Source organism: Corylus avellana, chromosome ca1 (assembly GCF_901000735.1).
Source record: "Corylus avellana chromosome ca1, CavTom2PMs-1.0".
Lineage (NCBI taxonomy): Eukaryota > Viridiplantae > Streptophyta > Magnoliopsida > Fagales > Betulaceae > Corylus > Corylus avellana.
In genome coordinates this window covers 13,907,080-13,928,940 of record NC_081541.1, presented here as the reverse complement: position 1 = coordinate 13,928,940, position 21,861 = coordinate 13,907,080, and the positions used below count along the sequence as shown (strand labels likewise).

The 21,861-nt window shown below is 36.0% G+C and overlaps 4 protein-coding genes across 4 annotated transcripts; all 4 read left to right on the top strand.

Moving 5' to 3' along the window:
- Positions 1 to 50: 50 nt before the first annotated feature.
- On the top strand, positions 51 to 1,299 carry LOC132188928 (protein SRC2-like). Its single transcript, XM_059603435.1, has one exon. The coding sequence runs from the start codon at positions 209 to 211 to the stop codon at positions 1,061 to 1,063; it is 855 nt and encodes a 284-aa protein (XP_059459418.1). The 5' UTR covers positions 51 to 208; the 3' UTR covers positions 1,064 to 1,299.
- A 2,363-nt stretch (positions 1,300 to 3,662) lies between these two features.
- LOC132187296 (glutathione S-transferase F13-like) lies at positions 3,663 to 5,012 on the top strand. The gene is made up of 3 exons (XM_059601601.1): positions 3,663 to 3,809; positions 3,925 to 3,973; positions 4,561 to 5,012. Exons 1-3 carry the CDS (start codon positions 3,663 to 3,665, stop codon positions 5,010 to 5,012), a joined length of 648 nt encoding a protein of 215 aa, XP_059457584.1.
- Positions 5,013 to 8,167: 3,155 nt separating this feature from the next.
- LOC132167141 (uncharacterized) lies at positions 8,168 to 8,966 on the top strand. Its single transcript, XM_059578042.1, has one exon. The coding sequence runs from the start codon at positions 8,240 to 8,242 to the stop codon at positions 8,801 to 8,803; it is 564 nt and encodes a 187-aa protein (XP_059434025.1). The 5' UTR covers positions 8,168 to 8,239; the 3' UTR covers positions 8,804 to 8,966.
- An 11,491-nt stretch (positions 8,967 to 20,457) lies between these two features.
- Positions 20,458 to 21,300, top strand: LOC132187211 (protein SRC2-like). The gene has a single exon (XM_059601485.1). The coding sequence runs from the start codon at positions 20,494 to 20,496 to the stop codon at positions 21,298 to 21,300; it is 807 nt and encodes a 268-aa protein (XP_059457468.1). The 5' UTR covers positions 20,458 to 20,493.
- Positions 21,301 to 21,861: the final 561 nt, after the last annotated feature.

The window sequence follows — 21,861 nt, the reverse complement described above, 5'->3', positions numbered from 1 at the left end:
AGAAAAACCTTAACCATGGTTGATGCTTTCCAATTAACACCTTCCTTGAACCATCTTTTGTTCCAATCTATGGTTACCAAAAGTCAACAATTCACGAGCGTTGACGCAAACCCAATATAATATAGAACAGAAGTTGAGGTTGCCAACTCCAGCAACCCCTCGTCTCTCCTCTCTCTCTCTCTCTCTCTCTCTCAAAGATCTAGCTAACATGGAGCACAGGACCTTAGAAATCAATGTTATCTCTGCCAAAGACCTCAAAGATGTGAACCTCTTCTCCAAAATGGACGTATACGTCGCCGTATCGCTCTCCGGAGACTCACAAAACAAGCAAAAAGCCAAAACCAACGTTGACCGAGACGGCGGCACCAGCCCCTCCTGGAACTTCCCCATGAAGTTCACCGTCGACGAGTCCGCCGCCAAGCAAAACCGGCTGACCCTCGCCTTCACTCTTCGCTGCGACCGCAGCCTCGGCGACAAAGACGTTGGTGAAGTCCACGTGCCCATCAAAGAGCTTCTCAACTCCACCGGAGACGGCAACTCCATGCAGTTTGTGAGTTATCAGGTGAGAAAACCCTCAGGAAAGGCCCAAGGCGCGTTAAACTTTTCCTACAAGTTTAGCGAGAAAGTTGCTTATTATGCTGCGCCAAAGGCTGAGCCTGTCACTGCGTATCCGGTTGGGGGGCCTAGTGCACCGCCGTCCGATGGTTCATATCCTCCTCCTCAAGGAGGATATTCATATGCTACCCCACCACCATACCAAGCATATGGTGGATACCCACCACCATCTCAACCGGGTTATGGGTACCCACCAGGGCCACCACCTCAACCAGGTTATGGGTACCCACCACCTCAGCCTGGTTATGCGTACCCACCACCTCAACCGGGTTATGGGTACCCACCGGTGCAGCAGCAGCAGCAACAGCAACCAAAGAAGAAGAACAAGTTTGGGATGGGTCTGGGGGCTGGACTGCTAGGAGGAGCGCTTGGAGGCCTATTGATTGGAGATATGGTGTCCGATGGATTTGATGGAGGATTTGACGGTGGATTTGATGGTGGATTTTGATGTTTCTGGTGCTTAATTCTGTGAGAGTTTTCATCATATTATAAAGAAGATGGTTTGGTTGGTTTTGTGGAAAAGTTGGGTTTCGACTTTTTCTGAATCTTTTAATTTTTAATTTTTTTTTTCTTTTTTCGTGTTGCTTAGGAATTAAGAATCATGTGACATCCATCATGATTTGTACTATTATTGTATGTAAATGTAACAAAAGTTGGATAATGGACACTTCTGCATATTTTATATATGTTTTTATTTTTTATTTTTTTACATGTCTATCAAGAAAAAGAGATAGGGGATTCGAATTAGTAATCTACGCTTTATTATGTGTGATTTACAGCCGATTGAACTAGCCTTTGAAGACCATCTTTATGTGTTAATTTGTAATATATGCTTGGAAATAATTATTCCCAGCTAATGCAATTGGAACACAACACCAGGAGGAAGCCTCCTCCACCATTCTTTCTTCATTTTTTGTATATTTTTTTTTCTTATTTTGTCTGCAATTTAGATGCTAGATTTGTGCTTTGTTTGGCACTCTCCACCGGCACGCATGCACTTCATGCGCAATCCAAGCGCACGTGTTGCACTCGCTACTATCCCAACAACTCTGTTTTTTGCCACGCGTCAAATCTATGGCTTTCTCTCCAAATTGGTATCCTCCTTTTGTCTATATATGGAGATTCATAGATTTTGTTGCAGACCATTTTGCGATGTCCCTATGCCTCTATCGTCGGGAGATCGCAAAATGTTTTAACCCATTCCCAATAGTTTGTAGGATCTATTTACACTATACCGGTTATTTTGGGCATTTGTTGCTTCGCACAATCATTTTTTTTTGTGTTTGATGTATGATGTATCTTTCCTTTTCCGCTTCTTAAAAGTCCACATGCCATCTTTAAATTATCACACTCTATTGACAATGTCATCACAAAACATTTTGAGCCGGTGCTTAAATACTTGGCTGGAAATTGCAAGCCATTGGGATGGATAGTGATATTTACTCCTAAATTCTTAGGTTTGTGAAGAAAGTAAATGTGTACATGTATGCGTTAAGAAATATGACGTTAATTGGGCATGAAAAGGGAGTGTTTCAAAATTCAAACCCTCCACTTTGTTGATTATGGGTGGATCAAGGAACCTTCTTCAATCTTGTTGGTCAACACGGCATGTCACTTTACCCTGACCAAAGGCGAATAGCAAATAACAAGTAGTTTCTTTGAAATTCTACTCTCTTCTTCCTTAAACTGAGACATACAAAATTTGTTGCTATTGACTCAAAGTTACCAAAAAAGAGGCAGAGGAATGTTAAGGATATAACATGTTTAGGGTCAGCTTCCTTAAGCTTGTTTCTAATTCCTGTTTTTAGACATGTTCTGCAGAACGATCATATCATATATATAACACGATATGGGCCAAGCACTGCAAAGCATTTGAAAATTCATTGATTGCAGGAGATGGAAGGAGCAATTTCATTTGCTTTTCCTCTCTATCTCCTCCCCACGTATGGGTGTACAAAGTTTTGCAACTTTATTTTATATTGTTGCTGTGTGTTTCCTTTGCACATGTGTATGTGTTCTGAGCAAATACATAGCAAAGAAAGGGAAAAACTAAACAAGACTGTTAATCCTAATAGAAGAAAAAAAAAAAAAGAGAGAGAGAGAGAGAGGAGTTGAGAATGTTTCCAAATACTAAGTTTGAAGCGTCTCACTTGACAGTATAGCATGCATAGGAATTGACACTCCTAAAAATCTTAGTAGCAGTCCATTGAGGCATAAACCGCAAATGGCGATGGACGTTGCCACGTCGGTAGTCCATTCTTATGCACATCATGTCATGACTTAATTAAAAAGAGGTTACATAATGGATATTTTTCAAGTATTAACAAGAGGAGAATAACTTCAATGCGGTCCTTACACAAAACAAGGATTTATGCCAACCATTAAGAGATTGCCATGTCAACTTGGAACAAAATAAATACATGCAAACAAAACACAGGATTTAACCCACCATTCTTATTTAAAAATAAATAAAAAACCTTCAACATTGACACCACCACCACTCGCGGCCACCCCACCCCATATGAGGTGGCACTAAGTTTTTTCTTCTTCTTATATTTGATTAATCTGGTATGGCTATGTTTTTTTTTTTTTTTTTTATAAACTTAAGTTTGACATAATGGGCTTAAGTGTCACTTCTTAATTGGTGGCACAAACCCACCCCTTTGTGCATGATTGACCGCATGCAAGAGTGATGGAGCTGATGGAAAAGAGCTTTCCTAGCCGATGAATTTTCTAGAACAGTAAGTACAATTATTGAAGCTTTTATTTATATTATATATATATATATATATTAACACGTACAGTCTAATTGCAACTTGCACCAAAGTTTGCTTATATTTTAAAAGAATAATAAAGGAATTTCCTTTCCAAACCAGCAAATTATTGGTAGCAAAACAACAAAAAAGGCCGGCAACATCGTATAGCTATGAAAATAAGAAAGGACATGTTTTTCTCTTGTTCATATATTTAAACAAGGAAAAACCTCAAGACCTCCTCTGTCTACTGATCACTTTTTTCAACAAGAAATTCTTTCCTGGCTAGCGGGCATGGCAATTAAGGTCCATGGAGTTCCAGTATCCACGTGCACCGCAGGAGTTTTGCTTTGCCTCCATGAGAAAGGCCTTCATTACGAGCTCCTGCCCGTTGACTTGGCCGCCGGAGCTCACAAACAAGACCCATATCTTTCCCTAAATGTGAGAGCTTCTCTCTTTGTTTCTATCCCCCCCTCTTGGCTTATTTACATCAATAATTAGTACTTTCAGAATGCTAATTAATTAATAGCATGAATATTTATCCTTTTACTTGCAGCCATTTGGCCAAATACCAGCGGTAGAAGATGGCGAATTCAGTCTTTTTGGTAAGACCAACCTACTCAAAACTCTATCTTAAATATAATAGTGATTTTAAAAACTACATCAAATTTTGAAAGAATAGAAAATATGGCCATTAACCTTACTCAAAGGTTATTGTTCTATGAGCCAACAATTTTGTCGTGCAATAATTTTTTTTGAAATGAAAGTTTAATGACGGATGCATGATTTGAACTCATGATTTCTGTTCTGATATCACGTTAAATCATCATTAATCCAAAAACACTTAGTGCGTGTCCGTTAAACACCCTTCCACCCCCAAATACTATTTACCTCTTTTTTAAAAAAAAATTAACATCAAAACATTCTCATTTTTTATATCACATCATTTACTTTTTACTACTATTTAAATAAAAAATTTATTTCAAAACAAAACTTTTCCACTTTTCAATACAACTTTTTCACTTTTCTATACTAATTATTACACTTTTTTTTTTTTCTTTCTTTTTTCTCACCAAACAATAAACAGTATTTAGAGATGGCATGTTGTTTAACAAACAACCCCTTAATTGATAGGAAAAGATGAATTCAATCATTTAATTTATATTCTAATATATACCATCCCATTGGCTAGAATCAAGGGCAATCAACCGATACTTGGCACGCAAGCACAAAGACATCGGGACGGATCTCCTCCGAGCAAATAGCTTACCGGAGTCCGCCCTTGTGGAAACATGGATGGAAGTGGAGGCACATCAATTTCATGGTCCAGCTACAGCAATCCTGCACGAAATAATTGTGAATCCCATGTATGGGATTGCTTCTAATGAGCAAACCATTGAAACAGAAATGGAGAAGCTAGGAAAAGTCCTAGATGTGTACGAGGAAAGGTTGTCTAAATATAAATACCTTGCCGGAGAAAACTATACCCTGGCTGATCTGCAGCACATTCCCAACCTTGTTTACTTCATGAAAACAACAAAGGCCGAAGCCATTACTTGTCGTCCCCATGTGAGGGCTTGGTGGGATGACATTTCCTCTAGGCCTGCAACTCTAAAAGTTTCTGCAAATATGAAGTTAATTTAGATCTAGACATGCATGAATGTATCCATTTCCTTTTCTTGTAATATTAAATAAGTTTCATGTGGTAATTTTCTTGTATATATAATTAAAAAATTTCATGATATTGATGATCATCATACTGTTGAAAATGATAAATTATTGCACACTTATAAGCAGGAACAGGCCATAGGGGTGTGGCCAGAACTCTATTTTTTTTTTCAACATAGGGAGGAGGGCCACTTCTATGTGTACCTTTTGTTGTTACCGTGCACAATAATTGATGAATAAAATAGAATCGAAAACAAAGAGATTAAGAGAAAGAGAGTCGACACACAGATTTACGTGATTCGGCAATTTGCTTATATCCACAAAGAGGTGTCTGTATTTTTTTACTCTTAATTCGCTAGCGCTACGTTCACTCCGTTTCCGTCTACTTTGCCTTCCACTAGTATTAATATGAGCCACCAGTTCCTAACACCTTTCTTCTATAACTCACAAACAAGGATCTTTGATAAGTGTTGGACATTGTATAATGATGCCTCTCACGTTCAAATTTGAAAGAACTCAACGGTGGTATTTTATTAGTTTTATTACAAGAACAAAACACATATGCCCACAGGGCCACAACCCAAATACATTTGTTTTTTACATGTCCTCACAAGGGAAGGAGAATGGAGATTCTAACTAGTAACATCCGTTTGATGAGACATGGTAACCTAAATATTCTTGAGAGAGAATATAAGAAAAATTCCCAAATAAATGAGGGTGAGGGAGGGGGTGTACTTGGGAAGCCTTCTCACCAAGTAAGGGCCGGAGGTGGCTGATCGCCCCTCTCTAAGAGGGATGCCCTTGCTCAGGAGTGGTTTAATTGCAATAAAATGATAGTTTACTATATTACTATATTTAAATGTCATAACTATCAGTTTATAGACCCAAAAAAAAAAAAAAAAAGGCTATTAGTTTAGGGAGGTCAAAGTATATTTATCCCTTATTATTATTATTGTAATTACACAATAGGCTAGTAGGGCTGGGAATTTCAACTTTTAGCCTTTAGTTTTAATTATTATGATTATTATTTATATAATTTTAATATATATAATATATTATAAACCCGGTTAGTACCCTCTTTTATCAATTCTTATAACCGGTAATTGGAATTGAGCTAAGGAGTTATTCGATTATCCGGTTGGAATTATTTGCGGTTAATAATTGTCATACTTGTACAATTAATTACAATAAAATTATAATTTGATGTATTTAAGCATCACACTTGTCAATTTATAGGGCAAAAGAAAAAAAAAATTGTTTGTTGACGGGGCCAAAATATATTTATCCCAATTTTAATTATCCAATTTGAAAAATAAATAGTACAATGGGCTAAGATTTTAATACATGCATTTACTAGGATGGGCGCGGGTCGGATTGGGTTGGGTATTGACTATTTCAAACACCCGACCGGCATCATGCGGGTATGAAAAATCATACTTGAGACCCGGCTAGAGTAAACAGAATTCATTGGGTCTCGAGTTTTGCGGGGCGGGGTTGGGCAGGGCGGGTAATGCAGGTTAGGTGGGCGAGGCAGGGATTATTTCTCTGCATTTTTGTAATGGGTTAAATACTAAATACCCCCTGTGGTTTCGTTTTTTAATTTTTTCCTAGGGTTGATTTTTATGCGATTTATTGTGGTTTTGATAATATTAAATTAGTCGTTTAAATCAGTTGAGCAAGGAAGTTCGTGAACTAATTAAATGTTGACATATGGCACCTAATTAAATTTATTTATTTATTTATTTAAAATTAAAAAAATGGTTTTTTTTTTTTTTTAAAAAAAAAGACGCAAAAAAAATTGGGGGTGGCTCTTTGGCCATGGGGTGCCGGATGGCCACCCCCAATTTTTTTTTTTTTCCTTTTTTCTATATATATATATATATAAAAACATTTTTTTTTTAATTTTTTTTTAAAATAAATTAAAAAAAATTAAGTAGGTGTCACGTGTCAACATTTGATTGGTCCACGTAGACTTTCGTTGAGTCAACTAACGGTCAACTGACGAAATGACTAATTTGGTTTATTATCAAAATCACAGGAACGTTATGTAATAAAAATCAAGCTCTAGGAGAGAAAAAATAAATAAACGAAACGCCATGAATATTTAGTATTTAACCTTTTTGTAATAAAGAGATGGGAGAGATAGACAGAGAGAGAGAATGAAAGAGATCAGAGAGATAGAGAAACCTGAAGGCTAGATGTCTGATCGTTGCTCTGAAAGGGGAGGCTGATTGAGCAGCGGCAAGGTTAGAAAGTGAAGAAAGAAAGAAAGAAAGAAATAAGAAAATGAAGAAAGATAGAAGAAGAGAAAATAATAATAATAATAAATAGGAGAAATTTCACCTTGGACTCCTGAATTACCACCTATTTTGACATGTCTCTCAAAACTTCAAAACCTCTTAATTTGGACTCCTGAACTTTCAATTGCAGTCAATTTGAACTTTTTTGTCAAATTTTAAATGTTAAAAGTTAGACAATGACGTTTACACCTCCACTTTTTTATAAAATTCTAAATTTTTTTTTAATTTCAAATTAAAAATTTTAAAAAATATATTATTAAAAAAAAAATCACAAGGTAACCAACTGTTGGGCCACCTTGTGACCTTTTTGTTTTCAATTTTTTTTTTTTAATAAAAAGAAAATTGAAGGGTATTTTTGTTTTTTTAAGAGTTTTAAAGGCAAAAATGGACGGATATTGTTTAAATTGACTGTAATTAAAAGTTGAGAGGTCCAAATTGAGAGATTTTAAAGTTTGAAAGAGTATATCAAAATGAATGGTAATTCAAGGGTACAAAATAAATTTTTCCCTAATAAATAAATAAAAAATATGTAAAGCTGTGCGGCGGGAAGGTGAGAAGTGAAGAAAGAAAGAACAAGAAGAAAAGGAAAAAAAAAAAATTTGTGAAGGTGTGCGGCGGCTTAGGCCCTTAGGGTTTTGTCTGTAAATTAGGGGTAAAGAGTGCGGGGCGGGGCGGGTATCCGTGTTTTTTTTTAAAAAAAGTATATCCGAGACCAGCCCGCCCCGCAAGGGTAATCATATATCCAACCCGGGTTTGGGCGGGTTTTGCCCACCCCTACGTGAAAGTCGAGTGAGGGAGAATATAAAACAAAGAAAGGCCCATTTGTTTCGGCGTAAACCTAGAAGAACAGAAGAGAAGAGGCTGAAGAGCAAAGACACAAGCTTCTTCCTCGAGACCCACGAGATGAGACCTCTGGACGAGAAGGAGACCACGGCAGTGTTCGAGAAGCTCTTCAAGTTCACCGGCAACAACCTCAAGAACATCGTCGAGCAACCCTCTCACGAGGGATCCGAATCCACCCCCGGCCGCTACTGCTTCCGCCTCCACAAGAACAAGGTCTACTACGTCGCCGACTCTCTCGTCAAGCGCGCCACCAATATCGCTCGCCCGCAACTTGTCTCGCTCGGGACTTGCATCGGCAAGATCACTCACGGAGGCAGCTTCCACCTCACGATACAGTCTCTGACTGTTCTTGCTCCCAATGCCAAGCACAAGGTCTGGCTCAAACCCACCTCCGAGATGTCGTTTCTGTACGGTAACCACGTTTTGAAAGGTGGGTTGGGAAGGATTACAGAGAATATTGCGCCTGGTGATGGGGTCGTGGTGTTTTCGATGTCCGATGTGCCCCTGGGTTTTGGCGTTGCGGCCAAGAGTACGCAGGACTGTAGGAAGTTGGACCCCAATGGGATTGTGGTGCTGCACCAGGCCGATATTGGGGGGTATTTGAGGATGGAGGATGAGCTTTGAGGGGTTTTGGGGAGGTTTTGGCAAAGGGGTCGGTATTGTTTTTGGGATACAAGAAGGTTTATGTAAGTGGGTCTTATCTGATTTTGGCTAATATGAGGTTGTATTATTTGATGATTATGTTGGATGCTTTTGAAATTACGTATCAAAAATAGTTTTTGTTGCATTCTTTTGAAATCGCCCTTTGGTTTCTGTTACATGCCTACAATGATGATATCATTTTAGATTTTCCTGTTATTAGCTGAATGGTGGTGTGTTGTTATAGCATATAAACTATGGTCAATCACATTTGCGCAGGTTGATTATACCTGACTACGAGTTCGCTTAGGATTTCATTACTAATTTATAGTTGATATCTTGGGAGATTGGATGTCTTTGTTTGTGGTTATTAGGTCTTTAAATATGAGGAAATGTTAAATCGGTATTCACATCTTCGTTTTCGTATGCATTCTATGCTAATCTGTTACTAATCAATGCTAAAACGGGCTTAAGGTTAATTTGTTTGGCTAAGATTGAGTTGGTGTAGTTTTACTACATTATAGATATATCTCTTTTGTAGATCATTTACAATATACGTGTCCATACTAAGCAATCTATGCTGGAATTATTCAATATTCATTCAAGGTGGTGTCTTTGAGCCCCAAATGAGATAAAAACACGATGGGCTTTCCAAGGCAGGAACTGCAACTGCTTATGGATGGCCATCTCCTAAGCACCTTTGCTTCTCTTTCTCCCAGGTGCACTATTTTTTATATTAATGTTTATTACTTGATTAGCCATCCAGACATAGTCAAGTTTCTATCGAAGACATTATGGTAGAGACTGTTACATTTCTGGAAAAGAAAAGATAGGGAAACAAATCTAGTGGATGGGTTTCCCATTTATCCGATAAATATCTCTTGAAGGTGTCCATCGTTGCCCGATTATATGCTTTAATCATTGTCCGAGCTACATCTGGACTCCACATACCAACTGATGTTACCTAGACTACTTACCAAAAACTAGAAAAAGTTTTTATTCTCTACTGTTTCTACTGCTCATTTTTCTTGGACATGATCCATATTAAACTGGTATTTACATCTTCCTTTTTGTATACATTCTATATTGAAATCATACTGCAAGTTTTTATTCAAACTGTGGATGGATGGGATTAAGGTTAGCTTCTTTGGTGAAGCTTAAGATTGAGTTGGTCTAGTTGTACTACATTATAGAAGTATATCTTTTCTCGATCGTTTACAGTGTACGCATCCGTACTAAGCAATATAGACTGGAGTCATTCCACATTCATTCAAGGTGGTGTCTTTGAGCCCCAAATGAGAGAGAAACAATAAATACATCAAGGACTTTCAAATGCAGGAACTGCAACTGCTTATAGTTGGCCATATCCCTAAGCACATTTGTTTCTCCTTCTCCCATGGGCTCTTTTTATATTGGTGCTTGCTACTTGATTAGTCATCCAGACATAGTCAAGTTTCTATCGTGTACATTATGGTAGGGACTGTTACATGTCTGGAAAAGAAAGATGGAGAAAGAAATCTGATGGATGGGTTTCCCATTTATCTGATAAACATCTCTTGAAGGCGTCCATCGTTGCCCGGTTATGTGCTCTACTCATTATTCGAGCTACATCTGGACTCCACATACCAACTGATGTTACCTAGACTACTTGCAAAAAACAAGAAAAAGTTTTTTTATCTCAATTTTTAAAAATTATTTCGTGTATCTTTTTAATAATTTTTTGCTTATAACAAGATCTAACTATCCTCTAACTAGAGTCTGAACCAGGAAAAAGAATAAATACATCAAGGACTTTCCAATACAGGAACTGCAACTGCTTATAGATGGCCATATCCCTAAGCACATTTGTTTCTCCTTCTCCCATGGGCTCTTTTTTTATTGGTGCTTGGTACTTGATTAGTCATCCAGACATAGTCAAGTTTCTATCGTGGACATTATGGTAGGGACTGTTACATGTCTGGAAAAGAAAGATGGAGAAAGAAATCTGATGGATGGGTTTCCCATTCACCTGATAAGCATCTCTTGAAGGCGTCCATCGTTGCCCGGTAATGTGCTCTAATCATTATTCGAGCTACATCTGGACTCCACATACCATCAAATGTTTACCTAGACTAGCAAAAAACAAGAAAACGTTTTTATCTCAATTTTTTAAAATTGTTTTGCGTATCTTTTTAATAACATTTTGCTTATAACAAGATCTAACTATCCTCTAACTAGATTCTGAACCGGGAAAAAGAATAAATACATCAAGGACTGTCCAATGCAGGAACTGCAACTGCTTATAGATGTCCATATCCCAAAGTGCATTTGTTTCTCCTTCTCCCATGTGCTCTTTTTATATTGGTGCTTGCTACGTTATTAGTAATCCAGACATAGTCAAGTTTCTACCGTGTACATTATGGTAGGGACTGTTACATGTCTGGAAAAGAAAAGATAAAGAAAGAAATCTGATGGATGGGTTTCCCATTCACCTGATAAGCATCTCTTGAAGGCGTCCATCGTTGCCCAGTTATGCGCTCTAATCATTATTCGAGCTACATCTGGACTCCACATACCATCTAATGTTTATCTAGACTAGCAAAAAACAAGAAAACGTTTTTATCTCAATTTTTTAAAATTGTTTTGCATATCTTTTTAATAACATTTTGCTTATAACAAGATCTAATTATCCTCTAACTAGATTCTGAACCAGGAAAAAGAATAAATACATCAAGGACTTTCCAATGCAGGAACTGCAACTGCTTATAGATGGCCATATCCCTAAGCACATTTGTTTCTCCTTCTCCTATGGGATCTTTTTAGATTGGTGCGTGCTACTTGATTAGTCATCCAGACATAGTCAAGTTTCTATCGTGGACATTATGGTAGGGACTGTTACATGTCTGGAAAAGAAAGATGGAGAAAGGAATCTGATGGATGGGTTTCCCATTTATCTGATAAACATCTCTTGAAGGCGTCCATCGTTGCCCGGTTTTGTTCTCTAATCATTATTCGAGCTACATCTGGACTCCACATACCAACTGTACCTAGACTACTTGCAAAAAACCACAAAAAAGAGTTTTTATCTCACGTTTTTTAAATTATTTTGCGTATATTTGTAATAACTTTTTGCTTATAACAAGATCTAACCATACTCGAACTATCGTCTAACTAGACTCTGAATCAGGATCTAACTAGACTGATATGGTTTTAAACAACCATGTCACTCTGATAAATGGCATATCACAAGCTAGGCTACTGTGTTCTTTGGGTACATAATCAAGTAGGAGCTTACTTTATTCTTCAGATTAACTTAGAATTTTCCAAATAAAGTGCTTTTGGCACCTTAGCAACATGTGTATGTGGCCTTGTATGACAAACTTGTCCATATTTGTTAAACATGGTCTCATGTGATCTCCACTACAATTCTTATTCTCCCGTTTCTACTGCTCATTTTGCTTGGACATGATCCATATTAAACTGTTATTCACATCTTTTTTGTATACATTCAATATATTGATATCATACCATAAGTTCTTATTCAAACTGGGCATGGATGGGATTAAGGTTAGTTTCTTTGACGAAGCCTAATATTGAGTTGGCCTAGTTTTACTACATTATAGAAATATATCTTTTCTAGATCATTTACAGTATATGTGTCCATACTAGAATCATTCCACATTCATTCAAGGTGGTGTCTTTGAGCCCCAGGTGGGAGAGCAACAATAAATACATCAAGGGCTTTCAAATGCAGGAACTGCAACTGCTTATAGATGGCCACATTTCTAAGTACATTTGTTTCTCCTTCTCCCATGTGCTCTTTTTATATTGGTGCTTGCTACTTTACTTTATTAGTCATCCAGACATAGTCAAGTTTCTACCGTGTACATTATGGTAGGGACTGTTACATGTCTGGAAAAGAAAGATGGAGAAAGAAATCTGATGGATGGGTTTCCCATTCACCTGATAAACATCTCTTGAAGGCATCCATCGTTGCCCGGTTATGTACTCTAATCATTATTTGAGCTACATCTGGACTCCACATACCAACTTATGTCACCAAGACTACTTACAAAAAGCAAGAAAAAGTTTTTGTTCTCAATTTTTTTAAAATTATTTTGCATATATTTTTATTAACTTTTTGCTTATAGCAAGATCTAACTATCCTCTAACTAGACTCTGAACCAGGAAAAAGAAGAGGATCTAACTAGACTGATACACTTTTAAACAACCATGCCACTCTAATATATGGCCTATCACAAGCTAGGCTACTGTGTGCTTTGGGTACATAATCAAGTAAGAGCTTACATTATTCTTCAGATTAACTTAAAATTTTCCAAATAGAGTGTCTGGCACCTTACCAACATGTATATGTGGCTTGTAGAACAAACTTGTTCGTATTTGTTAAACATGGTCTCATGTGATCTCCACTACAATGCTTGTTTTGCTTAGACATGATCTATGAACTCTCCCGTTTCTACTGGTCATTTTGCTTGGGCATGATCCATATAAAACTGGCATTCACATCTTCCTTTTTGACTTCTTTTATATGTTCAAATGTTGAGCCGACATAGCTTCTTTACAGCCTCATGTATACACTCTATATTGATATCATACCATAAGTGTTTATTCAAACTGTGGATGGATGGATGGGATTATGGTTAGTTTCTTTGGCGAAGCTTAAGATCGAGTTGGTTTAGTTTTTCTGCATTATAGAGATATATCTTTTCTAGATCATTTACAATAATACGTGTCCATACTAAGCAAAGCAATATAGGCTGGAATCATTCCTCATTCATTCAAGGTGGTGTCTTTGAACACCAAGTGAGAGAGCAACAATGAATACATCAAGGGCGTTCAAATGCAGGAACTGTAACTGCTTATAGATGGCCACATCCCTAAGCACAGCACATTTGTTTCTCCTTCTCCCATTTGCTCTTTTTATATTGGTGCTTGCAACTTTATTAGTAATCCAGACATAGTCAAGTTTCTACCGTGTACATTATGGTAGGGACTGTTACATGTCTGGAAGAGAAAAGATAGAGAAAGAAATCTGATGGATGGGTTTCCCATTCACCTGATAAGCATCTCTTGAAGGCGTCCATCGTTGCCCGGTTATGCGCTCTAATCATTATTCGAGCTACATCTGGACTCTACATACCAACTTATGTGACTTAAGACTACTTGCCAAAGAGTATAAGAGTTTTACCTCAATTTCTTCTATTATTTATGTTTCTTTCCAATAACATTTTGCTTATACCAAGATCTAACTATATTCTAACTAGTTTCTGAACTGGGAAAGGAAAAAAGAAAAAGAAAAGATCCAACTAAACCTGATACAGGTGTGTTTCATCGTGTTAATCTGATATATGGCTTATCATGGGCTAGCCTACTGTGTGCCTTGTCTAGATGAGCCAGTAGGACTCTACCTTATTCTTCAGGTTGATTTAAAAATTTCCAAATGGAGTGTTCGGCACCTTGGCAACATGCCCTGTATGTATATGAGTTGTCAGACAAAGCTTTACATATTTGTCAAACATGTTCTGTGATATCCATTACGAAACTTATTTTGCTTAGACATGATCCATGATTCCTTATATTTCTACAGCTCATATATTCAGTTACTGATTCAATCTCATTGCATCTAATATGTATATATATACAAGGATAATTAGGCTATACTCACTTGTTTGATTTAAATACCTTTTATGCATTGGGAATATTCATTGCTATCTTGTGTGTTCTTACGGCATAAAATGTTAAAGCATTCACGGTGGTTTTGTTTTGTTTACTTCAGTTTCTGTACACACTATTTAGTTTTCCCTTTCCCAGTTCATTGGGGCATAGAGGCTTCACTTTCTATCATTGTAACAACAGCAGTACTTCTGATGTTTGGCATCCATTTGGTTGCTGGTTCCTTACAATTGAATGCAAGCCATTGGAGTGGATTGTGCTTCAGAAGATAAAGAGAAGTGATGAATTAATACGTACAGTACTATAGAGGTAGAGTGTATGTGATGAGAGTAATGCTAGATTCTACTTACAATTGTTCAACAACGTTGATGTCTTTTTTATTTGTTTAACAAGGATTAATCCAAGGGTTAGTTGGAGTCTAACGTAGCCTTGTTAGATGAATGTTGAATAGAATTATAGTCTTTAGCATTTCTACGTAAATATTTGGTGTTCAATGTAACATAATCAATGCGGGAAGTAGAATTAAACTCTCTCTCCATTTTTTTTTTTTTTTTTTAAAAAAAAAATTATTATTAATTGTATTGTGTATTCAATTGAGTGATAGATGCTGTTCCACACAAGTGTTCCTTAATGAAACTAATATAACATAAATGCAAGAACCAATAATAAAGTATAAGATTCAGATGGTTTGACTGTGACCATGGAATCTTTTGTTCCCAAAGCTGTGAATCGAGTGGAATAAGGAGAATTAAGCTCACATAGTATCAATGCTTCTGCAGGGACAGGAAGTTGCTCTAAATGTCTTTTTGTGTTTTTTTAGTTGACTCAACTGATAGAGAAATATTGGTTCAAACTTGAAGTAAAGAACTAGAAATGTGCATGTTCTAAATAGATTGTAGCTTAATTTCTTCGTTCCAGAGTTTCTATCATATTGATCTGGTTTTAGCGTTTTTGGACTTTGATTCTAATTTTCAAGTTGATGAATTTTAAATTTGTTTTTCAGACGTTTGTAAATTGAGACTCCGTTAGACTTTCTGGTTAATTAGATAATAGAAATAACTGTAAAATTATAATTAAAGTTACAATCGCATATAAATGTAAATATTCAACCTAATATAGAAAATCCTATATTTTAACAGTTTCAAGTTATGAATGATCAGCAAAGATCCCTAAACAACCCAAAATTAGTGCGGTAATAAAATAACCAAGAATAAGCGGGAATGAGGCAAATAAATGATCCAGTCAATAAAGCGAACAAGAGCGGCCGCAAAAGGCTACAAGCAAAGCTTTGAAGGGAGCTTGAACCTTGAAATGCTCTTCAAGCCTTCTGGAAGGAGCACAAACCTTTAAAGGTCATTTAACCTTTTCCAATTTCTCGCAAGGAACACAACAACAGGAGAGGTACCAAAAGAGGCTAGATAGTCTGTGTCCCAACCCGTTTCTATTATTCAAGCTAAGCACTATCCGTAGGACCATAGCCGCAACTCTAATTCCCAAAGTTGAACTACATTGATTAGACATCATGATTAATACTTTATTATTATTGTTGGGGAGAAAATATCCTTAATGGGCCTCACTAAATTTCACGCCTATTTATAATATGCCATCACTCACTTACCTAATAACACATATGCATTTCACTTTGATTCTCTTAAATAGAAGAGGAGAGGACAAGAAGGTCTTTTCTCTCCTTTCTCCACACAAGGTTTCTCTGCCCTTCTTAGAGAGAGACGCTCATGTCTCTCTCTCTCTCTCTCTCCCTTTGCTCCCTCTCATTTCTCGCATATCTTATTCAACACACACTGATTCATAGATAACTAAAAACAAATTTTCATTATATTTCTTATTCACAAATAAATATGCTAACTTAAGCGTCGGAGAGTGTTCGGCCTCAACAGAAAACCCTCTGACCTTATTTTTGTTTTGCAGAAACCTCATTGTTGTACAAAGGATTCTTCACAACTTAGCCATCAAGAAATCACTAGGTAACAAATTCTTGGACCTAAAAACACTCCAACAATTATTATTATTATTATTATTATTATTATATAGTCTTCTCCTTTAACCTTCATGTGATTTTTATGATGCTGTAAACTCAGTTTCATGTCTTGTTCAATATGAAATTGATCTGCTGGTACTTTCAAGATTCGAGTTATAGTAACATTGCTTTACATAAGAATTAGGGAATGGATTTTAGGACATGCTTATTGGCCAAATTGTAATAATATTAGGGGGGAAAACCCCAAATGTTGTTTAGGGAAATAAATTAACCTATGAATTTTTACAAGGTCTGAAAACGAGAAATTTGGCTGCCTCTATCTTGTACAATATCGTTTTCCAATTTCTATATCATTCAATCAATCAATTGCGACAGCTACTCATTGAAAGACACAAAAATAAATAAATCAATTGCAATAGTCCAAAGATTTTTTTTTTTTTTTCACCAAAGATGTGTTGTTAGTTGACTATTGTGTCTCTTGGATTGGAGTTACAGAATATTTTAAAATTTAAGGAGCTTTCTTTCAATTACAAAAAATAAAAAAAATAATAATAATAATAATGGAAAGCTATACATTTTATTTTAAAACGGCTAATAAGTTAGATAAAAGGGTGAAGTAAAACAGCACACGGCGTGCAAAATTTTTTTTTTTAATTGTAAAAAAAAAAAAAAAAAAAAAAAAAAAAAAAAATTTGTACAGGCGTGCGTGGCACGCCGTGTGTTGTGGATCAGTACTCTAGATAAAATAGAGGGACGTTTGCAAATAAGTTAGAATGACACGTGGCTGCCACCTATGTAATAATCTATCTTACATATATTGTAGTTCTATTTATGGCACCTAAGCCAAATCATAGGTTAATATAACCAACATATGCTTCCGTTTGGGATTACTTTATCGTGTATGCTAAAAAATTATTGTATTGATGTTGATTTACTTTTCTACAAGTTAGTATCAATCTAGTATATAATATAAATAAATTTTAAACTGCATGCTAATCACCTAACCACTCGCTAACCATTAATCGCGAACTGCAAGATATTACTATATTACACTATATATATATATAGTTTGGGATTACTTTATCGTGTATGCTAAAAAATTGTTGTATTGATGTTGATTTACTTTTCTACAAGTTAGTATCAATCTAGTATATAAAATAAACAAATTTTAAATTGCCTGCTAATCACCTAACCACTCGCTAACCATTAACCACGAATTGCAATATATATATATATATAGTGTGACGTTATTTTTTTATTTTTTATTTTTTAATTTTAAAAATTGGTAAATATTAACCACCAATTAATTGCCTAGACGGTTCGCAAATTTTACTAACTTTCTAGGCGGTTACGGTTAGCGATTTTAGCCAATAACCACTAACTATAACTGCTTTTTCAGTGTTTTCATTTTACACCCATGCTAGAATTAGATAATTTTGTAATCAACCTTTCCAGAACATTAAATTAAATATTTCTTAAATTAAATTGATTATAAAGATAAATAATTAAATATAGATAAATTAAATTATTTTTATACTGCATTTTGTATACAAAAATAATTAAGTCCCATCAATGCTGACATGCATGCATGGTAATTAATGTATTTAGACATTGCAATACTTTAGCCAAGCTCTATTATGGGTCTATTAAGCCAATAGTTCAACTAAAGTATTTGAGTTGTAGTTTTTTTAATGGTTTAGATTTTATTTTTATTTTTATTTTAATTTTAATTTTATTATTATTATTTTTTTTATAAAAAAGAATGAGAGTGAAATTAAATCTACTTTTTTTTTTTTTTTTACATGTCCACACAAGAGAAGAGGGAGAGAGATTCGAACTAGTGACCTCCGCTTCATGAGACGTAGTGCACTACCGATTGATCTACTCCTTAGGAACATTAAATCTACTTATTAGTGCTGCCTCTTTGTTACAGGAAAAAAATGATAAGACTTGCAAAAATGGTTGGCATCTAAGAATATTGTTATAATATTATTATTTAATTTTTTGAGTGGCCATTCGGTGATAAAGACATATGAAGGGCCAAATTTGATAATTGTGTAGATATTTTTTAACTTCTCCTTGTAACTTTCATTCCATCCAAGAGGTGATATTGGTGATGATTGCCTGGCGGCATCTTGACCCTACATGTGTCATCAAATTGAAAAGATCAGCTAATTAGCTTATTAATTAGTTGACGAGAAATGTTTGGTGTTCATTTTTCGCCCATCTCTTGTACGTAAAAGATCATCTAATTAGCCTATTACTTGACGAGAAATTTGGTTCTTAGTTTTTAATGCATTTCTTTCAACATCCTTACATTAGATGATGATTATTGAATTTTAAGAAGATAAATACTTCTTTGCATTCTAACGTTCATTTGCATACATATGATGCAAAAAATAAATAAATAAATAAATAAATCATTTATCTTTGTTAAAAGGCCCATTCCATTGGCCAACATTTAACGAGTATATGGTGAGCCATTTCTCTATTTTTCCAACTTAACAAAAAAAAAAAAAAAAAATCATTTATCCAAGCACACCAAAGAAGGAGGTCACCCATTTCTCTATTTTAAAAGGATATTGGGTGGAAATTGCATGTGCTCCCAATTTGGAGTTCATGGAGCCTGCATTTAACTTTATCAATTTGTCATTGCTCAAAAAATGCTTCAAGGCATACATGCAACAGCCAATAGAGAGCTAGTTCCCATTTTTTGTTTTTTTTCTTTTTTGTATTCTTAAGTTGAAAATGTACTTAATAAATGAATGAAAAAGTTAGCTTATGATAAGTGTGCGAATTAAATTATATTGTAAGAAGACAAATAAAAATTTGATAATAAGGGTGTACCACAATGAAGAGAATTAGGAACGTATGATGATAATTACTAAATTTAGAGAGAGACCAAAAAAAAAAAAAAAAAAAAAGTATAACTTAGCAACGAATCTCTAACTATCTAACATTAAGAAATATTTTAGGGATCATAATTTTTTTTATAGGGTTAACTTCACTGAAAACCCCTGAACTTCCACCCGATTTGACAAACCCCCATAAACTTCAAAATCTCTCAATTTAGTCCCTTAAACTTTCAATTGCTCTCCATTTGAACCCTTCCGTCAGATTTAGTGAGACAATGACGTTTATACGTACACCCCTGATTTTTTTAAAAAAATCCAAATTTACCTTTACTTCTAAATTTTTTTTAAAAAAATCTAGTCAAGACCCACACGGGTCTCTGGCACGCTAAGACCTGCGTTGGGTCTCTGGCGCCCTGAGACCCACGTGGATCTCGGCTAGCAAACCCACTGTGGGTCTGGCCTTTTTTTTTTCAAAAAAAGAAAAAGAAAAAGAAAATTAGGAGTATTTTAGTTTTTTAAGGGTTTGCCGTTAAAAGTTAACGGGTAAATCTTACGGAAGGGTCCAAATTGAGAGCAATTGAAAGTTCAGGGGACTAAATTGAGAGATTTTGAAGTTTATAGGGGTTTTCAAATCGGTTGAAAGTTAAGGGACCTTCAGTAAAATTACCCATTTTTATAATTAGCTATTTGGGTTGTATGCAATTGAGACAATTTCATAAAGTAAGAGGCTAGAAAACATATATGCCAATAAAGACAAATGCTACGAATATTTTGTGCTTACTTTTTTATGTGATAGTAAAAATCACAATTTTATATTACATGTATTTTCATTCGTTATTTTATGTAATGATGATTTTTATTTTCACATAAAAAAGTTTTTATATGTAACACTCGTCTAAATAAATAAGCCTCATAAACTAGCGTACCCAAAAGGGCCAAAACTGATGGATGGCAAGGGATCGACCCTCATCAAGGAGTTGTAATAAAATATTCAAGTCTAAACATAATACCTAATTTTTAGTATAAAAATAAACTTTTTTTTTTTAAAAAAAGGATTATTTTTCAATGGAATACATGCCTTGAAAGCTTATTATCCAGCAATCTTCTCTCTCTCTCTCTCTCTCTCTCTCTCTCTCTAAAGCTGTAACATGGAGAACAGAAGCTTAGAAATCAACGTTATTTCTGCCAGAGACATCAAAGATGTGAACCTCTTCTCCAAGATGGACGTATACGTCGCCGTCGCCGTCTTGCTCTCCGGCGACTCACAATTGATGCAAAAAGCCAAAACCAAAGTGGACCGAAACGGCGGCACCAGCCCCTCGTGGAATAACTTCCCCATGAAGTTCACCATCGACGACTCCGCAGCCAACCAAAACCGCCTCCTCCTCGTCTTCAAACTCCGCTGTAAGCGCGGCCTCGGCGGCGACAAAGCCGTCGGCGAACTCTACGTGCCCGTCAAAGAGCTTCTCAACTACGTCGGAGACGGCAAGTCCATGCAGTTCGTGAGTTACCAGGTGAGAAAACACTCAGGAAAGCCCGAAGGCGCACTAAACTTTTCCTACAGGTTTACCGAGAAACCGGCTTATCCGGTTGAGCCTAGTGCGCCGCCATTTCCTCCTTCCCCTCTTGGACCTTCTTCATACCCGGTCATAAAACCCGAAGAGTCGGACACCGCATGTCGGCCGGTTCAGCCTACTGCACCGCCATATTTTTGTCCTCTTCCTCCTCCGGTAACATATGCATATAGTACGCCACTGCCGCCGCTGCCATCATACCAACAATATGTTGGGTACCCGCCTCCACCAGGATACTGGTACCCGCCGCAGCCGGCGGTGCAGCCACCACGGAGGAAGTCCGGGAGAGGGTTTGGAGCTGGATTGCTAGGAGGGATTGGAGGGGCATTGCTGTTGAAGGTCGCCTTGCTGGGATGCTTCATGCAGGCTATGGCGCTATGAGCCTATGACGCCGGATCCGATGAAGTTTAAGGTGTTCTTATATATATATGCAGATTGAAAAAATTACTTTATTTTCAGAACATAATTAAGAAGGAAGAATGGGTTGATTCTTGAATAGGACTAAATTTGTATATGTTTCGCTTCATACGTTCTTTCTTTTGATCATATTATCTATTATGCAATGTTGCCGATAGTTTCTGTTTTGAGTTTTCATTTGATATGATAGACATGATTTTGTTTCAATTAAGGTAGTCTTTAAGTAGAAAGAGGCATATACTAATTTGATCAACTTACTCCCTAAGTTTTTAATAGTTATTAAATAGATCATTATGTTGACATTTTGTTAAATATTATTTAATGATGCTAGCTGCAACATCATATCCAATCATAAGACTACACATGTTACGTTTAATAACAAATATAAGAAAAGAAAATGAAAAAATTAACTAAAATCTTAATAAACAATCTCTAATCTTGAATTTATATGTTTATCTTATAGGATATCCTATAATAGGATGTATTCATTACACAAGCCTTTGTTTTTTTTTTTAAACGAAAATT